An 18,130-nucleotide genomic window follows, 5' to 3' on the forward strand; every position below is an offset into this window, starting at 1 on the left:
AGTTAATTAGGGAAAACCCTTTTCTTTTGGGGAAAAATCAAAGAAAGTCAAATTAAAAGAAAATTTCATTTCCCCTTGAACTCTCTCTCTTTCTCTTGTTCGGCTGAGACAAAACCAGAGCAAGACCAATTCTTTCCTTCCAAATTCTCTGAATTTAAGCTAGGGATTGAAGGAGGAGCAATCAAAGGTAACCCTAGAACTATGGTGTTATGTTTTAAGCTTTAAAAGTTAGTTTGAACTTGTAATTTTGAGATTTAGTGGCTGTTAGGTTTAGGCTTGCTTAAGGTTCGAATTATAGGGTTTAATTGAGTTGGTTTTAACTTCTTGTGACTGGTTTTGATGGTTGGATTAGGTTGTATGCAATTTTGAGCTTTGAGTTCAAAGCTTTGAGCTTTAATGGCAAGTTGATGTTTATTGTGTTTTTCTGTGAAATACTGGCTGGGTTTTATTGTGTATGCCTTGAATAGGAGCTCTGGAGAATTTGGTATCATTTGGTGGAAAATTGAGCAAAGAAGGAAGTGTTTTGGGATTACTGGTGCAAACCGGCAAGCCGGTTTGCCATGCCCCAAAAACCGGCTTGCCGGTTTTGGCAGGATTCCCGAACACTTCGTTTTCTCAATTTTTGTCCATTTCGGTACCTCGGTTGGGTGTTTCCCCATTTCCAGAGTTAGAATAACCCCTTTAGAGCATAGCAGAACCTAGGGTTTTGGTTTTGGGATTCCCGGGATTAGGGTTTTAATCATGTGACTTACCCGGTTTCAAAATGTGATTAGGGCATCCATCTAGCACAGAAATTCCGTTCAGGTCGGCTAGCACACTTGAATTCGGAAAACAGGTAAGAACTGTGTATAATGTATGATGTGGTTATCTGAATGTATGTATGTGTTAATATGTATACATGCTTATTTATTGTGATTCATACACTACCAACACTTGTACGGTTGTGGTACGAAGTGCATTGGTAAGGTGTGTGATGTTTGAAAGTACATCATAGTGTTACCAGCACTTGTACGGGAAGGTACAAGGTGTCTGTGGTACAACACTAGATAGTACTCAGGGTGCGGTCATACCTTACCTATACTAATACGAAGGTATAATGAGTGTATGTGGTACATGGTACATGGTCGTGTCCCAGTTAGAACGTTCATACTCATCTGTTAAGCTCTGTAAATAGGTGTATGGGCGCCTATTTACAGGTCGGAAAATTATATGATATGTTATATGCATTTCTTACTGAGTCTGTTGACTCACAGTTTCTGCTTCCATGTGTAGGTAAAGGAAAGGCGAAGGCTGAACAGGAGTGATCCTGAGCTCGGGTGAGATTGTACATGTCAAGCAGCGCGACCTGGAGTGTTCGGTCTCGGGACATCTGGGAGTTGTATTTTGAAAGTCGCTGTGCGACCTGTAAATCTGTATATTTTGGAATGTATATTTAAAAAGTAAAGTTTGTAAGTTTTAAAAATCGGGATCCCGGCACTTGTAAATATTTTATTAAATTACAAAGTTTAATGTTTAATGCAAAAGTTTTAATTTGACACGTTTTTCGAGAAATTTCTTTGATTAGCAAAGATCGCACAATTATTGAAAAAGCACTGTAGCGTGCCTTAGCATTAGGGCGTTACACCCCATTAAGGCAAATATTGAGGGAGGTAGTAGTAATGCACTACCAATTCCGAAACTCTTGGGGAACACCAAAACAAGACAGCACATGATCAATGAAACCCCAACTCATCCTATCATAAGCTTTCATTAGATCGATCTTTATTGTAAACAAACCTTCTCTGCCTTTTTTCCTATTGAACGAGTGGACTATTTCCTGAGCGATCACATTACTATCCTATATATTCCTCCCGGGCACAAAGGCAGCTTGGGTGGGACAGATAAGCTTTGGTAACAGTGGTTTGATCCTGTTAGCAATGATCTTGGAGATAACCTTATACACCACATTGCAAAGAGAGATCGGACGAAAGTGATTAGGTCTCTTCGGGTTCTGGACTTTGTGAATTAGGATAATATTAGTAGCATTGACTCCTTTATGCATACGCCCAGTTTGGAAGAAATCTAAAACCGCTTCGCAGAAGTCACTCTCAACTGATTCCCAATAGTGTTTACAGAAAAGAACAGACATTCCATCTGGTCTCGGAGCTTTGGTACTACTCATGGCAAAAAGAGTAGCCCTAATTTCCTCAAGGGAGGGCCTTCTAATAAGCTCAGCTTGGTCGTCCGTTGACAAACAATCCCGGACTAAATCGTTACAATTAAGATCGATTCCATTCTCCGTACCAGAGAAAATTCCTTGGAAGAACTCCATGAATTCATTCCCAATAAGCTCCCTTTTGGTGATCCACATATTGTCTTTATTGAGGATGCTCTCAATGGCATTTCTTCTACCTTTGATAGAGGCGGAAAGGAAGAAGAATTTAGAACATTTGTCCCCTTCCTTCAGCCAAGAAACCCTAGCCCTTTGTTTCTAATACACATCTTTCCTCACTCGGGCCTCATTTAGAGAATTTCGCAAGGCTCTTTCAGTCGCCCACTCTCTAGATCCCACTGGCAAACTCTGAATGAGATCTAGTCTTCGTTCCAGATCACGGATTAAAGTATCAAGTTTTCCAAACTGTGACCTATTCCAATGCATAAGAGCAACCCGAGTAGCTCTAATCTTCTTGAAGATCCTAGCTGGGGCCCAGGGGAAACTAACCGACTTCCACGCAGAATCAACCACTAATCTGCTACGCTCATCCCTAGTCCAGGCTTCCTCAAACATAAAGCTTCTTCTGATTTTCTCCCCCAGACCATCAGAAAATAGACACAACGGACAGTGATCCAAGTTGGAGGTCTGGAAAGAGCAGAGGACAGCCTTCGGGAAAAGTCTAACCCAAGCACCATTAATTAGACCTTTGTCCAGCGCAGACTTAACATGGTTGGACCCAGAACGATGGTTATCCCAGGTCAACCTGTCTCCCTGGATGGGCATATTGATAAGTCCCCTGGCATTAACCAAACGTGAGATGATTGGAATAAACTGGTCTCTGCCTTTGGACCATACTCGTTCAGAATCACTTAGTACAAATTCGGTGTCACCCAAGATAAGCCACGAGCTACCAAACCTATCCCCTATCTTCATGATCTTCTCCCAGAAAGTTTTTTTAGCATGAAAATACGGGGGACCATAAACACAAGACAGGAGGCAAGGATGCGACTGGGGATCCGAAAACACAATACCAGAGATGTGGTTTTGGGAGCAAGCAATACACTCAAACTCAAACCCAATTTTCCAAGCCAAGATAATACCACTCGCAATACCAACAGCTAGAACAATAATATGAAAATAAAAATGAAGGGAGTGAAGAGTACGTACCAAAGAAGTTGCATCAACTTTGAGCTCGGTCATAAAAATAAAATCTGGAGAGCGCGACCGAATCAGGGACTTCAACTCACGAACTGTAGAGGTCTGCCCTAACCCTCTACAGTTCCAAGCAATACCTCTCATGGCTCCTGCGGAGGAGTAGTAGTCTCCTCCATAGGGGTATGAGAATGGGCAGACCCAAAAGATCCAGACTCCTCCACCACGAAATGCCCTCCATTGGCCTAGATGAGATCACATTCTTCCCTTTAGTACTCCACTGATCCGGGCCAATGAAGTCGCTATTGGATAAAGAGATATCCTCTGAGGGCTCGTCCTCTGCAACATTAGTAGCATTAGCTCTTTCCTCCGAGTCCCAGGGGAAGTCTCGGATAGCCCAGGGATGTGGGCGAAGAAGCTTCCAGGGTCGTGAACAAAGGGATGCAGAGGCCCCATCAAACTTTCGTTTTTTGAGCGGAGAAGTTCTTGCATTAGTCTCAGAAGTAGGTGGAACTCTAATGTCACCCCCAATGGCTTTAATCTCATATAAGTCCAAACTTCCAAAATTCTTGAGCTCTTGTAAAAGATTATCTTGAGCTTGAAAAAAATTAGACAAAGCTAATTTTTCATCATGGTGAAAATTAACCTCTTGACCACAAATAGAGCTCTCATTGGAAATAGTCTTGGCTGGCCCATCACCCAAAATACCATTATTAATGTTACTTTCAACTAGGCCCTTTTCATTAGCAATCGGCCCATTAGAATCAAGTGGGCCCACGACCAGACCAATTTCCCTCTCGCCCAGCTGCTTCATCAAAAGAGGGGTGGTCCCACATGCTGAAGGAGAGATCTCAGGAAGCTCATTTGGCCCGTTTCTCTTACACGATTCACTATTATTATTGAACACCTTGCTGTTTATATTAGTAATTGGAACCGGCCCAGTAGAAGAAAGAGTCGGCCCAATATCAACCCCATGAAGCTCATCTCCATCACCCAACACGTTAACCAAGGTCAATGGTTGGTCAACAATATTCAAATTAAGTTTAGGATCGGCCTGGGACCCCTTTTTCAACTCATCTTCTCCAACACCACCCTTATTACCCAGAATAGCAAAAGCAGGCGTGCTTTTGACAGCAAACCGTTTGGGAACCCACACCGCTTGATTAGCCAGCTTACCCCTTCCAGACTTCCGATCAGTCACCGTCCCAGGACGCTTCGAATCTCGCACCACCATGTTCAGTCAAGCCGAGTTTCTCCCATAATCATTCATTGCTGGCATAGAAGTCATCGTTCATTTTTCAGCGCGTCCAGGCCGAGGAGATACAGTCAATGATGGAGAGGAGTTCGCACCAGAGAAAACATCTAGATATGAAGATGCAGTGGAGAGCCATGGCCCAAACATAGGGAAAGGAACACCATTGTCATTGACCACAGTGACAGGAGATGAGAGGGAACAACCCCTTCTTTGGTGACCCAATCTTCCACAGTTATAACAGAAAATACCAATCCTCTCATATTTGAACTGTAGCCAACGATGGCCACCCGATTCCAACTCGAAATAGCAACTAGAGAACAGAGGTTGATTCACATCCAGGTCAATTAAAATTTTAAGGAATTTACTCCACAAAGCCGGTTTTCCTTCATCCAACTCCACATTGATGACCTTGCCGGCTTTCCCCCCCAATATATTACCATTGATAACTGAAAAATAGTTTCGGCGGAGGTTTGGATTTGTATCCAAATCTTCATCGAATCGAGATTAACCGTGAGGGACTTCCTAGGGGTCCAAGCATGAAGAATCATGGAATAGCCCCGGACACGCCACGGTCCATTAGCAAGGGCCTAGGCTCGATCCTCTGCGTGAGCAAAGCCAAGCTCAAAACAATTTGGGTTGTTAATGGACTCATACATAGCAGCCACATTCACCTTGAACTTCCAAGTTTTGTCCACAAAATCCATGACTGAAGCTTCATTGACAATCATAGGTGCAATAACTCTTCCAACAAGGCAAAAGGAGGTTAGAGCCTGTTGAGAAGAGGCACAAGGAGCAAGCTTTACAGTAGTTTCCAAACGAGAAAAACACTTCCGTTATCATTTATGGCAGGGTTGGTGGCATTAACTATCGCCATAACAGACAGCAAAGGACAAAACCACTTAGCACCAACAGTTACCAACCCCCACGACCCACCAAAACACAACACACCACCCCACAAATCCCACAAACGCACCCCACAAAGGTGACAAAACAAAAGATAATCTCACAGAGAGAACAAAACAAAAGAAAGAAAGTAGGACACCAAAACCCAAGAGAACGAAGCACAAGGAAAACAAGGAGGGACGGAAGAAAACGAAAAAGACCTTAGAAGGAAGACAAAAGCAAAAACATGCCAGGAGGATCAAACAAGCACTCAAAACTCAACAGATGATAACAAAAAAAGAAGTGAACTAACACAGAAAGCAAAGAAACAAAGGAGACGCAAGAGAGTGATAGAAGACCACATCTCTTATTAATGCAGGCTAGCTAGTACAATTGCATATGGTCCTTTCATCATTTTGTTTGGGAGCAAACTCTAATTAGGTTTATTATATGGAATTACACATTACAAAACCCATATTTGATATTTATTGGATAAATTACCTTATGATATGGATAATTACATAAAACACAATTTTTTGTAAAAAAAATTACATTTTACGTTTAAAGAATTTATTTTTAATTGGTCACTACAATTTTTGCATCTTATAATCAACTAACTAATGAAGGATAGTAAAAAAAAATGTATAAATGTGATATTGTATTAAATAATAAATAACACTATATTTAAATAAAGTAATATATTGTATTAATTATTATGACAAAAACTTTTAATATAATGTAAGTTGTATTATTTAATACATAATAAATAGTTAGTATTAGCTTGTATTATAATATTAACAAAAGATCCTAAATCAACCCTAATCGCCGACTTGGATTTAGGAATCAACACCCGGACTTGAATCCAATCCCGACCCCGACCCGGAGTCGGTGCTGGGATCTAATATATTGAAAATATATTATAATTTTACATAGCCTAATAATACAACTCAATATCAAATATATTATTGTATTAAATAATACTAATATAATAAAATACAATAAGCTGTACTAATGAGCCCTTAAATGTGGAAGTAAGAGCCCTTAAATACAATAAAATACTAAGTTGCAATGACTAATGAGATAGAAAAGATGAAAGCAACTGAAAAATATCATCTTTGACTATGTTTTCTAAACATACTTTTTAGCTAAAATAGGAAGGGACCACACTTAAATAAAAAAGAAAATTTTCAAAAATACTTTGTTTTATTTTTTATTTATAATTTTACGACTTAAAATTTTAATTACAAAAATTTGCTTGTAAAATTTAAAATTAAAAAATACACTTTACTTAGCAAAAAATAAAAACAACTATAATTAAAATATAAAACAATTAAAAACAACCCGAAAAAGAACATGATAACTATATATAAATTATAAAATAATTAAAAAAAAATTTATTATTTTTATTAAAAATATATTTTTCTAAATAAAAAAGTCCAGAGAATAAAAATAAAAATTTGATGTATTTTTGTAATATTTTTTTTAAAATTTTTGGTGTAAAATTTTTTTGAAAAAAAATTAAATTTAACCATACAAATAGTAAATCTAAATAATAAAAAACAGATAGAAAATTTCCTAGAGCTCCCTACTTTATTTTTCCTAAAAAATTCTATATATTATTTATCAAAAATATTATTACTCTTACATTATTTTATTAGATCAAGTCATCAAGATATATTTAATAAATTCAAAATTTGTAAATTTATTTTTTTAGTGAATACTAACTAAAATAGGAGTAAGATTGGAATACGATTAACAAAAATCGGTCTCTTTTTTAAATTTTCAGCAATTTTAGCCAAAAATTTAATTAAAAAGAAAAAACTGGACAAGGACACTATTCTAAGGAAGGGAGCAATATGCAAATTTGTCCTATTAGGATTTTTTTTTTTTTTTTTTTTTTTTTTTTTTTTTTTTTGGATAAAAGCCCTATTAGTATTTGAACAAAACTTACCTTCATTTTTTTCAGCAAAAAAAAAAAAAACTTACCTTCATTTTCATTTTTCTTTTTTTTTTAATGAAAAATAAAATTATCTTCAAATACAAACACATTTCGCTTTATATCCGTATTTAATGTATACATAAATACAAATTAATGTTGAAGGATGTATTAGTGATATTTACTGTTATTACTTTCTCTCAGCAAAGAGCTCAAATCCCATTTCTACTTTTTTTTTTTTGGACTGATTTCTACTTTAAGACAAAAACAAAAACATATAAGGATGATCTCTATTCTAAAACTGGTAAATCACCGAATTCTAAGCAAAATGATTAGTTAGACATATACGCAATTACGCACTATGATGTTGTTTTGGGTAATTATGCAAATATCATTACAGGAGTGTGTATATATTTATATATACTGTAATTTTAGGTGTTTAATGTAGCTAGAGACTAAAAGTAGAAGTATTGTAATATCTAATACTCCACACAGAACTAAGCATGAAAGTACCATTCTTATACATTAAATCCAAGTACCAATGTGGATAGTGACTGAAGCTAGAAGAAGAGGGATACCAAAAAGATAAAGCATGGGCATGGGTCATCTTCATCAATCTTTCAAACCCTTTATTTTGAAACCTATCGAATTATCATTGTATAAAGAGTTATTATATGTACATTATAGGCCAGACTTATTAGAGAGGGAGACAAAGGCAAGTCATAACAATTGAGATAGCATTTCCAAATATATATATATACAAAATCCCTAAATTATGAATGGAAAATAATAATATCTGTTTTCTAGTTACAAGGACAAAAATTCATGATATTGCGAAGAGTTCAAACCTACTTTTATAAAAGTTTGGTGTCACAAACCCTATCAAAAGAAAGATTCCACCTGTATAGTTTATTATCATACTTTGAGCAGAAAATATATATATATATAGAATGCAAATTGAGCAAAATAAAATAAAAATATAATCCCTCCGAACTCTTCAGAGCCCACCATTCATTCGTGTGTGGTACCAAAAAGACAAAACTAGTACAATAATTTGAAGAGTTGTTTGATTTAAGTTTTATGTGTATATAATTTATATATATAATTGGTAATGGAATAATAGAGGAGAAAATATTTAATAAGAAATTTATTTGCACCAAATAACTAAAATACACAAAGATATTGCATTACAAAGATCATAGTTCCGTTACATATTATGAGAACACATAGAAATCTCTACTAACAATATTGTCAAACTTGATTAGGCACAATCAAAGTCTAATACATGCGCACGTGAAGACCTATATAACCCTCCTCTATGTAACCCAAAAGAGAAAATATAATAAAAATTTGAAGTAAAAGAAAGAAAAGGGGCAAAAGAAAGAAAGTGCTGTAGTGGGACCCTTATGGAATTGGACACGTATTTTCTGAGTAAATAAAAAATTTCCCGGGAAAAATACAATCGAAAGGTACAAAAAAGGAAAATAAACCAAAGGTGGAGGAGGCTTGAATGGGTTTGGTAATACAATCCTAAAGGCCAATCCAAACGACAAGTCAGCAGAAATACATCTATATACAATACAAACATACCAAACGCCACCTTTCACACACCCCAAATGACAATAATAAGTACTATTTTTTTTTTGCACGGGAATTTTCTCGGATTCCAAACACTTAAATATATATATTATATTTTTATTTGTTTTCGTTAGGTGGGTATTTCCTTTTCTTTCTTTGCGAAGGAAAACGTCAATAATAAACTATGTCTTTAATATCAATTAATATTAATAATAATATTAGTAAAAAGGAAAAAAAAAAGTAAAATTAAAATTTAAAATAAAAAAAAAAATGAGTGAAGTTAACGCCAAGCAGATGCGACGGTGAGAGTGCGACCCATCCAACCAAAGCAAATTCCTTGATTTACTTCTTTAACGGAAAGATTATGGAATCGGTTACCCGAACTCAGCCGAGTTTTGGCGTCTTGACTCAGTGGAATCGACTCGAACCCGGCCATACTCAATCGGGCCCTCCATTTTCCAAACACCTCGCATCTTTCAAAGCGGTCCCTCCCTTCGCACGCAACCGAGTTACCCACCTTCCGACTCACCGCTTCCTCTACCCTAACTCGTTCCGAGTTATCCCTACTACCAGCTGGGTCCACCGAGTCCAACAACACACTGTAATACGCGCACGTCTCGTTCACGCGCGCCATAAACGGCGCCGTGTTGGTGTTCAGCTCCTGCTCCACCACCGTAACCACACGCGGCGCCATAGACTTCACGCGCCGTAGCAGCTGGTCCCTTGGATTCTCGGTTGATACGCTCTCGTCCGGCATCATATATAATTTGAAGGCGAAATTCACAGCGATCGACTCGTCTGGTTCGCAACCCAGCGATTCGCGACTCAGCTCCGAGATTCTGAGGCTTTTGACAGTGAGTTCGAACACTACACCCAGGCTACGGGCGAGTTGACTCAGTTTCTCATCCACGCTCTTCAATCTCTCTTGGGTAACGACATTATCCGCCAGAGTAGTTATCTTCAAGGACGAAAGTATGCCGTTTTTTCGACCGGCCAGCTTTCGAAGAAGGTCTACGTACTGTCCGCCATAGCCGATGTCGAAGTCAATTACGTGAATCTTGGCCGAATCGTCGGTTAATGTGGCATCGAGGATTGCGAAATTGGCTGCCGAGAAACTCAGACCAAAGCAAGGCGAGAGATCGTAGAGAGACTGAATCGCGGAGCCTTGTTCCTGACTATAGAGCTCCGTCACAGGCGGCGGATTCTCTTCCGGTTTGATTCTCGATTTAAGAGCCGACGATATGAACTCGAGAACTCTCTGTTCGGAAGTGGGTCTTGGGTTTGAGACTTGAGTGGAAAGGCGCGTGAGGATCTCATTCGCGGATTCAGTTTTCCCGTCGGAGATAGCTAAAGCAGCCTCCATAATCGATTGCTTCGAACAAGTCACAATTGCAGGAGAGGCGACCGAGGATGAGGAGGAAGACGAAGAGGAAGAAGTTGGCGATGGCGAAACAGGTTTCTGTGTCTGATTTGGGCTGATCAGGTTCTGTATCGTCTCAGACCACTCGCTATTATTAGTAACAGCAGAGACGGGGTCACCTTCTTCGTCTTCGTTATCATCGAGAAGCTGTTTCTCCAGCTCTTGAAGACGGGTGTTCATAATCTTCTTTTCAGAATCCACAACCGGAATAACACGATTCTGATGAACCGGATTTACATACGACATACCTTGAATATTAGGTTGTTGAGGACGCAGATACTGCTGCTGCGGTAAGGGCAAGCCGTACCTCTGAGAAGAAGCTGGTGATGATGATGAACAAGAGGAAGATTCCGAGACCGTGGTTGCCGTTGGCGAAAATTCCATCGGAGATAGAGGAGATATGGGTGAAGATTGCTGAAACGTCCTGGGCTTGACTGAGCGAAGATAGTTAGGCTGTACAAGCCCAAGGTTCGGATTGTACTGCTGCTGCTGCTGATTATGATGATTTGATTGAAACTCGGCGAGATTTCTTTTTCCGATCAAGGTTGTCGGGTTCTGACGAGCGATCCGCTGTGTAGTTGAATCGATAAACAAGCCCGGAAGTTGAGGTCGGTGGTATGGAGGCTGAGACGGAACGTTATTCATGGTTGATCGACCGGTGGTGTAGAAATCCGGCAAACCACCGGCTCCGGTATACCCAGATTGCATTTTAGCTTTGGTTTCTTCTTTTTCTCTCTGAGATTTTGTAGAGAGAGAAGGAAAGGAGAAAAAACTCAAAAGATATGGGTTTTGAAGAAACTCATAAGGTTAAACCAGAGAAAGTGGAAGACGGTTTCTCTTATGGCATTGAATTAATTAATAATAATAATTTTTATAATCAAACCTTAATTAAATAATAAATAACAAAAAATATAATACTGAAATTTCCCATTTCAAACCGGTACTTAAGCTTCTTTTTTTTGTTTAAATCGTTAAAAATTATAATTATTTTTCAGCTGAATCTTCACGAGTATATCTACCATGAAATCTACACCGTTCATTTAAGGTGACCCTAATGTTTCTAAATACTCTACGGTGATTAAATCTGTCATTTAAACACTTTATACACACGAAATCCTCACTCATTTAAATTAAAGCCGAAATTTTCAACAAAAATAATAATAAATTAAATCAGAAACTATGGTGACGCTTCTTCAAAACGCGTGGAAAACACGAACCAACTAATGTATACGTAAATTACACGCGTTGTTTCTTGTTAGCACGACATGTATTCCGTTTTAAGTGAAATGAGCTTGATCTTTTATGCGGCAGCGATCATCTGACTGGACAGTTACGAAGTACTCCGAAAAGGCTATCGAGAGAAGCCCAGGAATGCAATCCAGAACACAAGTGAAAGCAACTCATGTGCCACGTGTTCCAATAGGCGGAAGCCTTTACACAATGTTAAAATACCAACTTGTTACTTTATAATTTCCTTCACTAGTTCGCTCGCTGATTCGAATTCTAGTAGCTGTGTTGCCTTACCCGACGATTCTCGGTAGATTCTGGTAAGTTCACCGACACGTGTCGGTCGCTCAATGAGTTTACGTCTGATTACAGAATTTAAAAACCCAAAGGTGAAAGCTGTCTACGTTTACGAAGAGGTTCTTCAAAATAAATAAATAATACGCAGGCTAAATAAATACCCAACCAATATCCAAAATGACTAAAAAGGACAACCTTAATTTTTTTTTTTTAATAAATCAACCTTATATTATTAGGGATGGCAATTATACCCACGGCGGGTTCGGGTACCCGCAGGTACCCGTCCCATTAGGTACAGTTGACTTTCGAGGGCAGATATGGATTTAAAGATCTATACTTAAGTGAGAAACGGGGCAAGAGCGGGGGCGGGGGAATAGATACCCGTCCTCATATGATATAAATATATATATATTTAAGTTTTAAAATCATAACTATTACAATTAAAATAATTTCATGCTTTAAGCTTTTTATTGATTATACTCTTTTTTTTTTACTATACACACTATTCCACTTAAGTTTATTGTTTTTCTAAGTTTTTATGATTAATTTTTTTAATTCTCTTTGAGACATCATTTTTTTTTTCAAAAATATATATGTAATGGGTACCCGATGAGAACCTTCCCCCATCGGGTAATCCCTGTCCCGCCCCCGCTTTAATTTAAATGGGTATTGGGGCGAGGATGAGGGTGAATTTAAGAAACAGGTATGGAGTAGGAGAGCAATTCCCGCACCCGCCCCGCCCCGTTTACATCCCTACCTTATATATAACAAAGATCATCCAAAACTAACAAAGCAACACCACCTTATTAGCAGATCACTTAATAAAATGTAAGGAAATTAAAAATAATAGCTTGACAATTCAAAAGTGCACAAAGAGACTATCAGATTTTTAATCAAATCGAATATCACATTGAGACTATCAGATTCAAGCATCACATCCGACCGACCTTCAGCTCTTAGCGCCTCCTAGATGCCTAATGTTTCAACAACATGCGGCTCAAAACTTTTCAACTTAGTTCCAAATTTAACATTCCACACCATCTCAGCCGAATCTCTAGCCACACAATCAAAATCATACCGCCCCATGTCTTCATACATTACTCCATCCACATTCATCTTGATTTTATGAATGTCTGATTTAGTCCAATGCTCAATAAAACCCCCATGAGAAACAAGGGTTGGAAACATAGATATCTTTTGAGCATTACTCCAATCGTCAAAGCTAAGTCAAGCAAACAAAGAAACATCCTCCACACACGACAGTCTCTCTTTCCACACTAATCAGTTTCAATGATGCCAAATGGACCAACATAACATAATAACCTCTATCAACTCTATCTGACTCCAATACCTCAATCCTTCTTCAAACCAATTTAGAAAAACCATGGCAGTTGCACCCACGACAAGAACTCGAGACCCATGCACCAGCAATTCTAGGCAAACGGGCACCGTGCTAGAATATGCAGAGTCGTCTTCGACGCACCATTACACATGGCACAACTAGAATCAACCGGCACATGACGCACAACCAACTGAACCTAGTTGGCAGGTTATTCAAACAAGCTCTCCAAAGAAAGTTTATCACTTTAGGGGGAACTTTGATTTTCCACAGTTGCTTCAATTCCAAAGCCCATCTTGATTATGGCCAGACCAATTTCTTCGCTGAGCTTGTAACACAATATAGGCGAATTTAACAAAAAAAAACATACCCAAGCTTTCTTTTGCCCAAAACCACGTGCTATGAAAAGTGTTACTAATCAAAACTTTCCAAACCAAACTTGCATCTCGGTGTGAAAGTGCATCATCGTAAATCTCCTCATATTTTACAACTTTAACTTAATAGTAATACGAAATAAATTATTTTTTCTTTCTTTCTATATTTTAATAAAAAACTTTTACTTCTAGTCTTATTATTATAATAAAATAATCATATTTTCGAGTAATTATTTCTTAAAGAGAAATACTAATTATTTTTTTCAAAAAAAAAAATACAAACTATTTATTTCCCTTTAGTCTAAATTTATTATTTGTTCTAGGAGAATTACCATGAACAAGATTTTAAAAAATATTATTTATGTTTAAGGAACTTTTATGTTTATATTTTTATATTTTTTTTTCGTATTAGAGAAATTTCATTATGTAAACTTAAAAATTTGTTCATTATTAATTTTTAGACTCTTCGTTATTTTATACCAAACAATGCATATTTTGACATGCTTTTCCTAGAAAAGACAAAAATAACACAACTCTCTCTCTCTCTCTCTCTCTCTCTCTCTCTCTCTCTCTCTCTCTCTCTCTCTCTCTCTCTCTCTCTCTCTCTCTCTCTCTCTCTCTCTCTCTCTCTCTCTCTCTCTCTCTCTCTCTCTCTCTCTCTCTCTCTCTCTTAAACAAAACTCATTCATAACCACAATAGTCGGTGGCGTCGACGGAAGAGACTCCACTAAAGCCAGCCACGAATCACGCTCACTGACCGTGCAAAACTCGCTGCTCATCCACCGTCGAGAGCCTCACTCACTACCAGGCTCGACCCTGACCATAGGCGGGCTAGGCCTGTGCCTAGGGCCCACCTAGTCCAGGGGCCCAATTTTTTTTTTCTCTTTTAAAATTATATATTTTTTTAAATGATTTTGAAAAATACCATATTTTTTCTAACATAAGGGCCCTAAATTTTTTTTTTCCTGTGGCCCACTTTGTTTCAGGACCGGCCCTGCTCACTGCTCATTTCCCCCTACAATAATGGGTAAGTTTTTTTTCAAAAAAATTGTAAATATTTTGAAGAGTATGTAGTTCATTTCCAGTAAATCTGTGTGGTTATTGTTTGGATTGGTGTTATGTTGCTGCTTTTCTGTAAAATGGCAGGATCTGGTTTTTTCAGCGAGATATAGATTTTTCACGCTATATCAATGGTTTATGTCGATGTTTTATCGTTGATAAGGGTACCAAGGTTAGGAAAGACTCTTATCAATAATTTTACGATAATTTTAGGATATCTCAATAATTTCCATGGATGTGTGATTTTTTTATTTTGTATTTTTTAGTTTTTTATTGATGGTATCTTGATGGGTTATCGATACTATCTCGATAGTCTTGAGAAATTTATCACTTTCTATCCATCACACTTATTTATCGACAACTTGTCGATGCTTTATCGATTGTTGGGAGAAAATTATTATTTTGTCTCCATCATGATTATTTCTCGATAGTTTGTCAATAATTTTTTCAATTTCTGCCTATAAAATATTGTTCTGTGTCCGTCACGATGGTTTAACGATATGTTCTCGGCGAAATGTATATTTTGCTAATTTTGAGTGTTTTTGATATTTTTTTGAGTAATTTGCGGCAAAAATACCTAAGTTTTATGCCGAGTAGCAGATAAATACCTAAGTCCTATTTTTGGCGGTATAAATACCTTCCGTCACTACTCTGGAACTTCCGTAGGTACCTCTCCGTTTTTTGCATTGTAATGTGCCAGGTGTCGTGCCATGTCATTAAAATGTATGCCACATCACTCACACCACTTAAACTTAACCATGCCACAACATACATTAAAAACCCTCTTAAAATAAAACCCTAAAATTAATTAAACCCTCTTAAAATCAAAATAAAAATACTTACAAAAAAACCAAAAAAATAAAAAATAAATAAATATTTTATATAACTCAAACTTAAATATCTGAGGCAAAACTTTTCCACCATTGTTGTAAGCTCGAAGGTGACAGTGAGGCAATGGGACGGTGGTTTTGCGATTGTAAACCACCATTGGAAGTTGCGATTCGCACCTCTAGGACGATGAAGAATCCTGGGAGAAGGTTCAAGTGCTGCCCAATCCATAAGGTATGGTCTCTTTTCCCAAAAATTCTGGCAGCCCGAGGGGTTTTTTCAAGTGGTTCACCATTGTTAGTGTGTGAAGCTAGAATTTTTGCAATTTTCTGAAACTTTCCCCCTCTTATTTTGGGTGTTGATTGTTTGGTTTTTCAGAGGAATGGTGGGTGCGATTTTTTCGAGTGGGTTGACAGGGAGATGTTTCGAAATTGTGGAGGTGGATGTTGTATCCATGGAGATTGGAGTGGGCATGAAGTTTCGATAGGGTACTGTTTTGTGCATCAACAAAGAACAGCCCCTTGCAGCCATGGAGTTTGTACAAATGGAGATGTTGATACTCATTGTAGTAGTCATCACAGTCATGCACCTTTGGAAGATTATAATGAAAGCACATCTGCATTTGAAAGGGGAAAAGATAATTATTGGATTTGGTTTTTAGGTTGTGTAGTTATAGTTGTACTCTATGTAATGTTGTTCTGAAATGAAGAAGGTTAAGAATTGTACTAGTAAGCTTTAATGTATGAATGAATGACTCTTTTATGTATGAATGAATTACTCTTTTTTATTAAGTGATATTGCATGAATTGTGTGGGTTTTGATTTATAATTAGTATTTTACAAAGGTAAATAATCAAAAGATACAACCATTAGGTTTGCATCATCAAATACAAAGTGTGGACAAAAGACATAAATTTGTACCCTACAGAATTGAAATCCTTATCCAAATACACAAAGTTTCAAAAAGACCTAATACTTGTGCTTTTTAAACAAAATACATAACATAGTTTAATGGCATCAAAAGGGTGGACACAAAATGACATCAAGTCCACCAAATTGCCACACATGAAATTAGGTAGATACATTAGGTAACATAGTTAATGTTAATATGTTAAATTGGCATAAAGTTCACCAAATTACAACAAAAAACTTCTATCATAAATCCCTAAATATTTGCATTATCAGAGAGCCCAGTAGCATTATCCCTTTGCCTTTGCTTCATCAACCTTTCCTTTCTTTTCTTGGTTGCATCAGTTGGATTGGCAGATGGTGGTCTCCCCCTTTTCTTTGGCTGAGCAGGCTGTAAAATTAAATTATTAGTTAGACATATATTAATCCAAACATTAATTGAATTGAAAAGCTAATGTATAACTTAGTTTTACATTTCTAAGCATAATAACATAAAAGTGCAAGTGTGAGACAAGTTGGAACCTGCACTAACATAGATTCATGACTCTAACAGGTATAGGGTTATAACAAGTTTCAACCAGTGTAGTTGTTAAATGAGAAAAAATAACCTGTGTAGTTGGATCAGCTTGACACTTTTTTGCATTATGGCCACGAACACCACACCTACTGCATTTGTGAACTTGTCCAAATCTTCTTAAAGTGGTTGAATTTGCTGCTGGTGGTTCATCCACATCTCTCCTTCTCTTCTTTTTTGGCCTTCCTGGTAGGTTTGTCTCAGCTGGTGGTTGAATTGGATTGAGACCCGATCTTGGCCAAAACTGTGGTCCTGGCATTGGGTGTATGACACCTTCATAGGCCTTCACCATCATCTCTTTCTTGTAAAAGTGTGAGACATAATCTTTCACTTGATGCCCTGCTTGCCATATGGTTGCTAATGCATGACCACATGGTATTCCACTAAGTTGGTACCTTCTGCAGCTGCAGGTTTTTTCAATTAAGTTCACAGCATAGCTAACTGTACCAGGACAGTCCACTTGGAAAATTACTTCTGTTGACTGTGTTACTAGACAATTTGAAGCAATTTTCTTGTTTTGCTCCATGATTTTCCATATGTTTCTCCCATATTCCTCTTTCCATTTCTTCACACTCTCTCTTTTCTTTTGAAACCTACACATGAGCCAATATCTTAACTTCTCCAGCAGGGTTATTATGGGCTTGTCTCTAGCCTCAAGTATTGCATTGTTGAAAGACTCACATAGGTTGTTGAGCAGGACATCACACTTGACACCTTCTGAGAAATAGGCCTTTGTCCACTCTGTTGGTGGCTTAGCAGCTAACCAATTGTATGCAGCCTGATTAACTTCCTTGATTTCTGCCATTTTCCTCTCAAACTCTGGTATAGTGGTTGCTCTAGCAGCTGCCCACAACATCTGCTTCATCAACAAACCAGGATGGTCCTTCTTAAAATTGGAATGAAGGTGCCTCACACAATGCCTAACAGCTGAACCAGTCAAAACCCTCCCAACAGCATTCTCCAAACCTTTCTACTTGTCACTCATTAGTGTGTACAAATCTGTCCTCTCATTGTCTAGATCTTGGTTTAGCAGTTCACAAAACCAAGTCCAGGAATCAGTTGTTTCCTTCTCACATATAGCATAGGCAATAGGGTAGATGGCATTCT

At 37.7% G+C, this 18,130-nt stretch overlaps 3 protein-coding genes across 3 annotated transcripts; 1 reads left to right on the plus strand and 2 right to left on the minus strand.

Moving 5' to 3' along the window:
• Positions 1–8,551: 8,551 nt before the first annotated feature.
• LOC115716409 (scarecrow-like protein 8) lies at positions 8,552–11,540 on the minus strand. Its single transcript, XM_030645194.2, has one exon. It carries the CDS (start codon positions 11,123–11,125, stop codon positions 9,278–9,280), a length of 1,848 nt encoding a protein of 615 aa, XP_030501054.2. The 5' UTR covers positions 11,126–11,540; the 3' UTR covers positions 8,552–9,277.
• A 2,409-nt stretch (positions 11,541–13,949) lies between these two features.
• Positions 13,950–16,332, plus strand: LOC115717541 (uncharacterized). The gene is made up of 2 exons (XM_030646527.2): positions 13,950–15,775; positions 15,920–16,332. The coding sequence occupies exons 1-2, from the start codon at positions 15,668–15,670 to the stop codon at positions 16,241–16,243; spliced, it is 432 nt and encodes a 143-aa protein (XP_030502387.2). The 5' UTR covers positions 13,950–15,667; the 3' UTR covers positions 16,244–16,332.
• Positions 16,333–16,705: 373 nt separating this feature from the next.
• Positions 16,706–17,888, minus strand: LOC133038139 (uncharacterized). The gene is made up of 2 exons (XM_061116196.1): positions 17,058–17,888; positions 16,706–16,840 (listed from the first exon to the last, which is right to left on the minus strand). Exons 1-2 carry the CDS (start codon positions 17,886–17,888, stop codon positions 16,706–16,708), a joined length of 966 nt encoding a protein of 321 aa, XP_060972179.1.
• Positions 17,889–18,130: the final 242 nt, after the last annotated feature.

The sequence above is a fragment of the Cannabis sativa genome, chromosome 5 (genome assembly GCF_029168945.1).
Source record: "Cannabis sativa cultivar Pink pepper isolate KNU-18-1 chromosome 5, ASM2916894v1, whole genome shotgun sequence".
Lineage (NCBI taxonomy): Eukaryota > Viridiplantae > Streptophyta > Magnoliopsida > Rosales > Cannabaceae > Cannabis > Cannabis sativa.

Excerpts from the sequence above, each read along its gene's own strand:
- LOC115716409 (XM_030645194.2), bottom strand. The coding sequence starts at position 11,125 with ATGCAATCTGGGTATACCGGAGCCGGTGGTTTGCCGGATTTCTACACC.
- LOC115717541 (XM_030646527.2), top strand. The coding sequence starts at position 15,668 with ATGGGACGGTGGTTTTGCGATTGTAAACCACCATTGGAAGTTGCGATT. Across the intron at positions 15,776-15,919 it reads AGTGCTGCCCAATCCATAAG|AGGAATGGTGGGTGCGATTT; the intron begins GTATGGTCTCTT and ends TTGGTTTTTCAG.
- LOC133038139 (XM_061116196.1), bottom strand. The coding sequence starts at position 17,888 with ATGAAGCAGATGTTGTGGGCAGCTGCTAGAGCAACCACTATACCAGAG. Across the intron at positions 16,841-17,057 it reads AAGCTGATCCAACTACACAG|CCTGCTCAGCCAAAGAAAAG; the intron begins GTTATTTTTTCT and ends TTAATTTTACAG.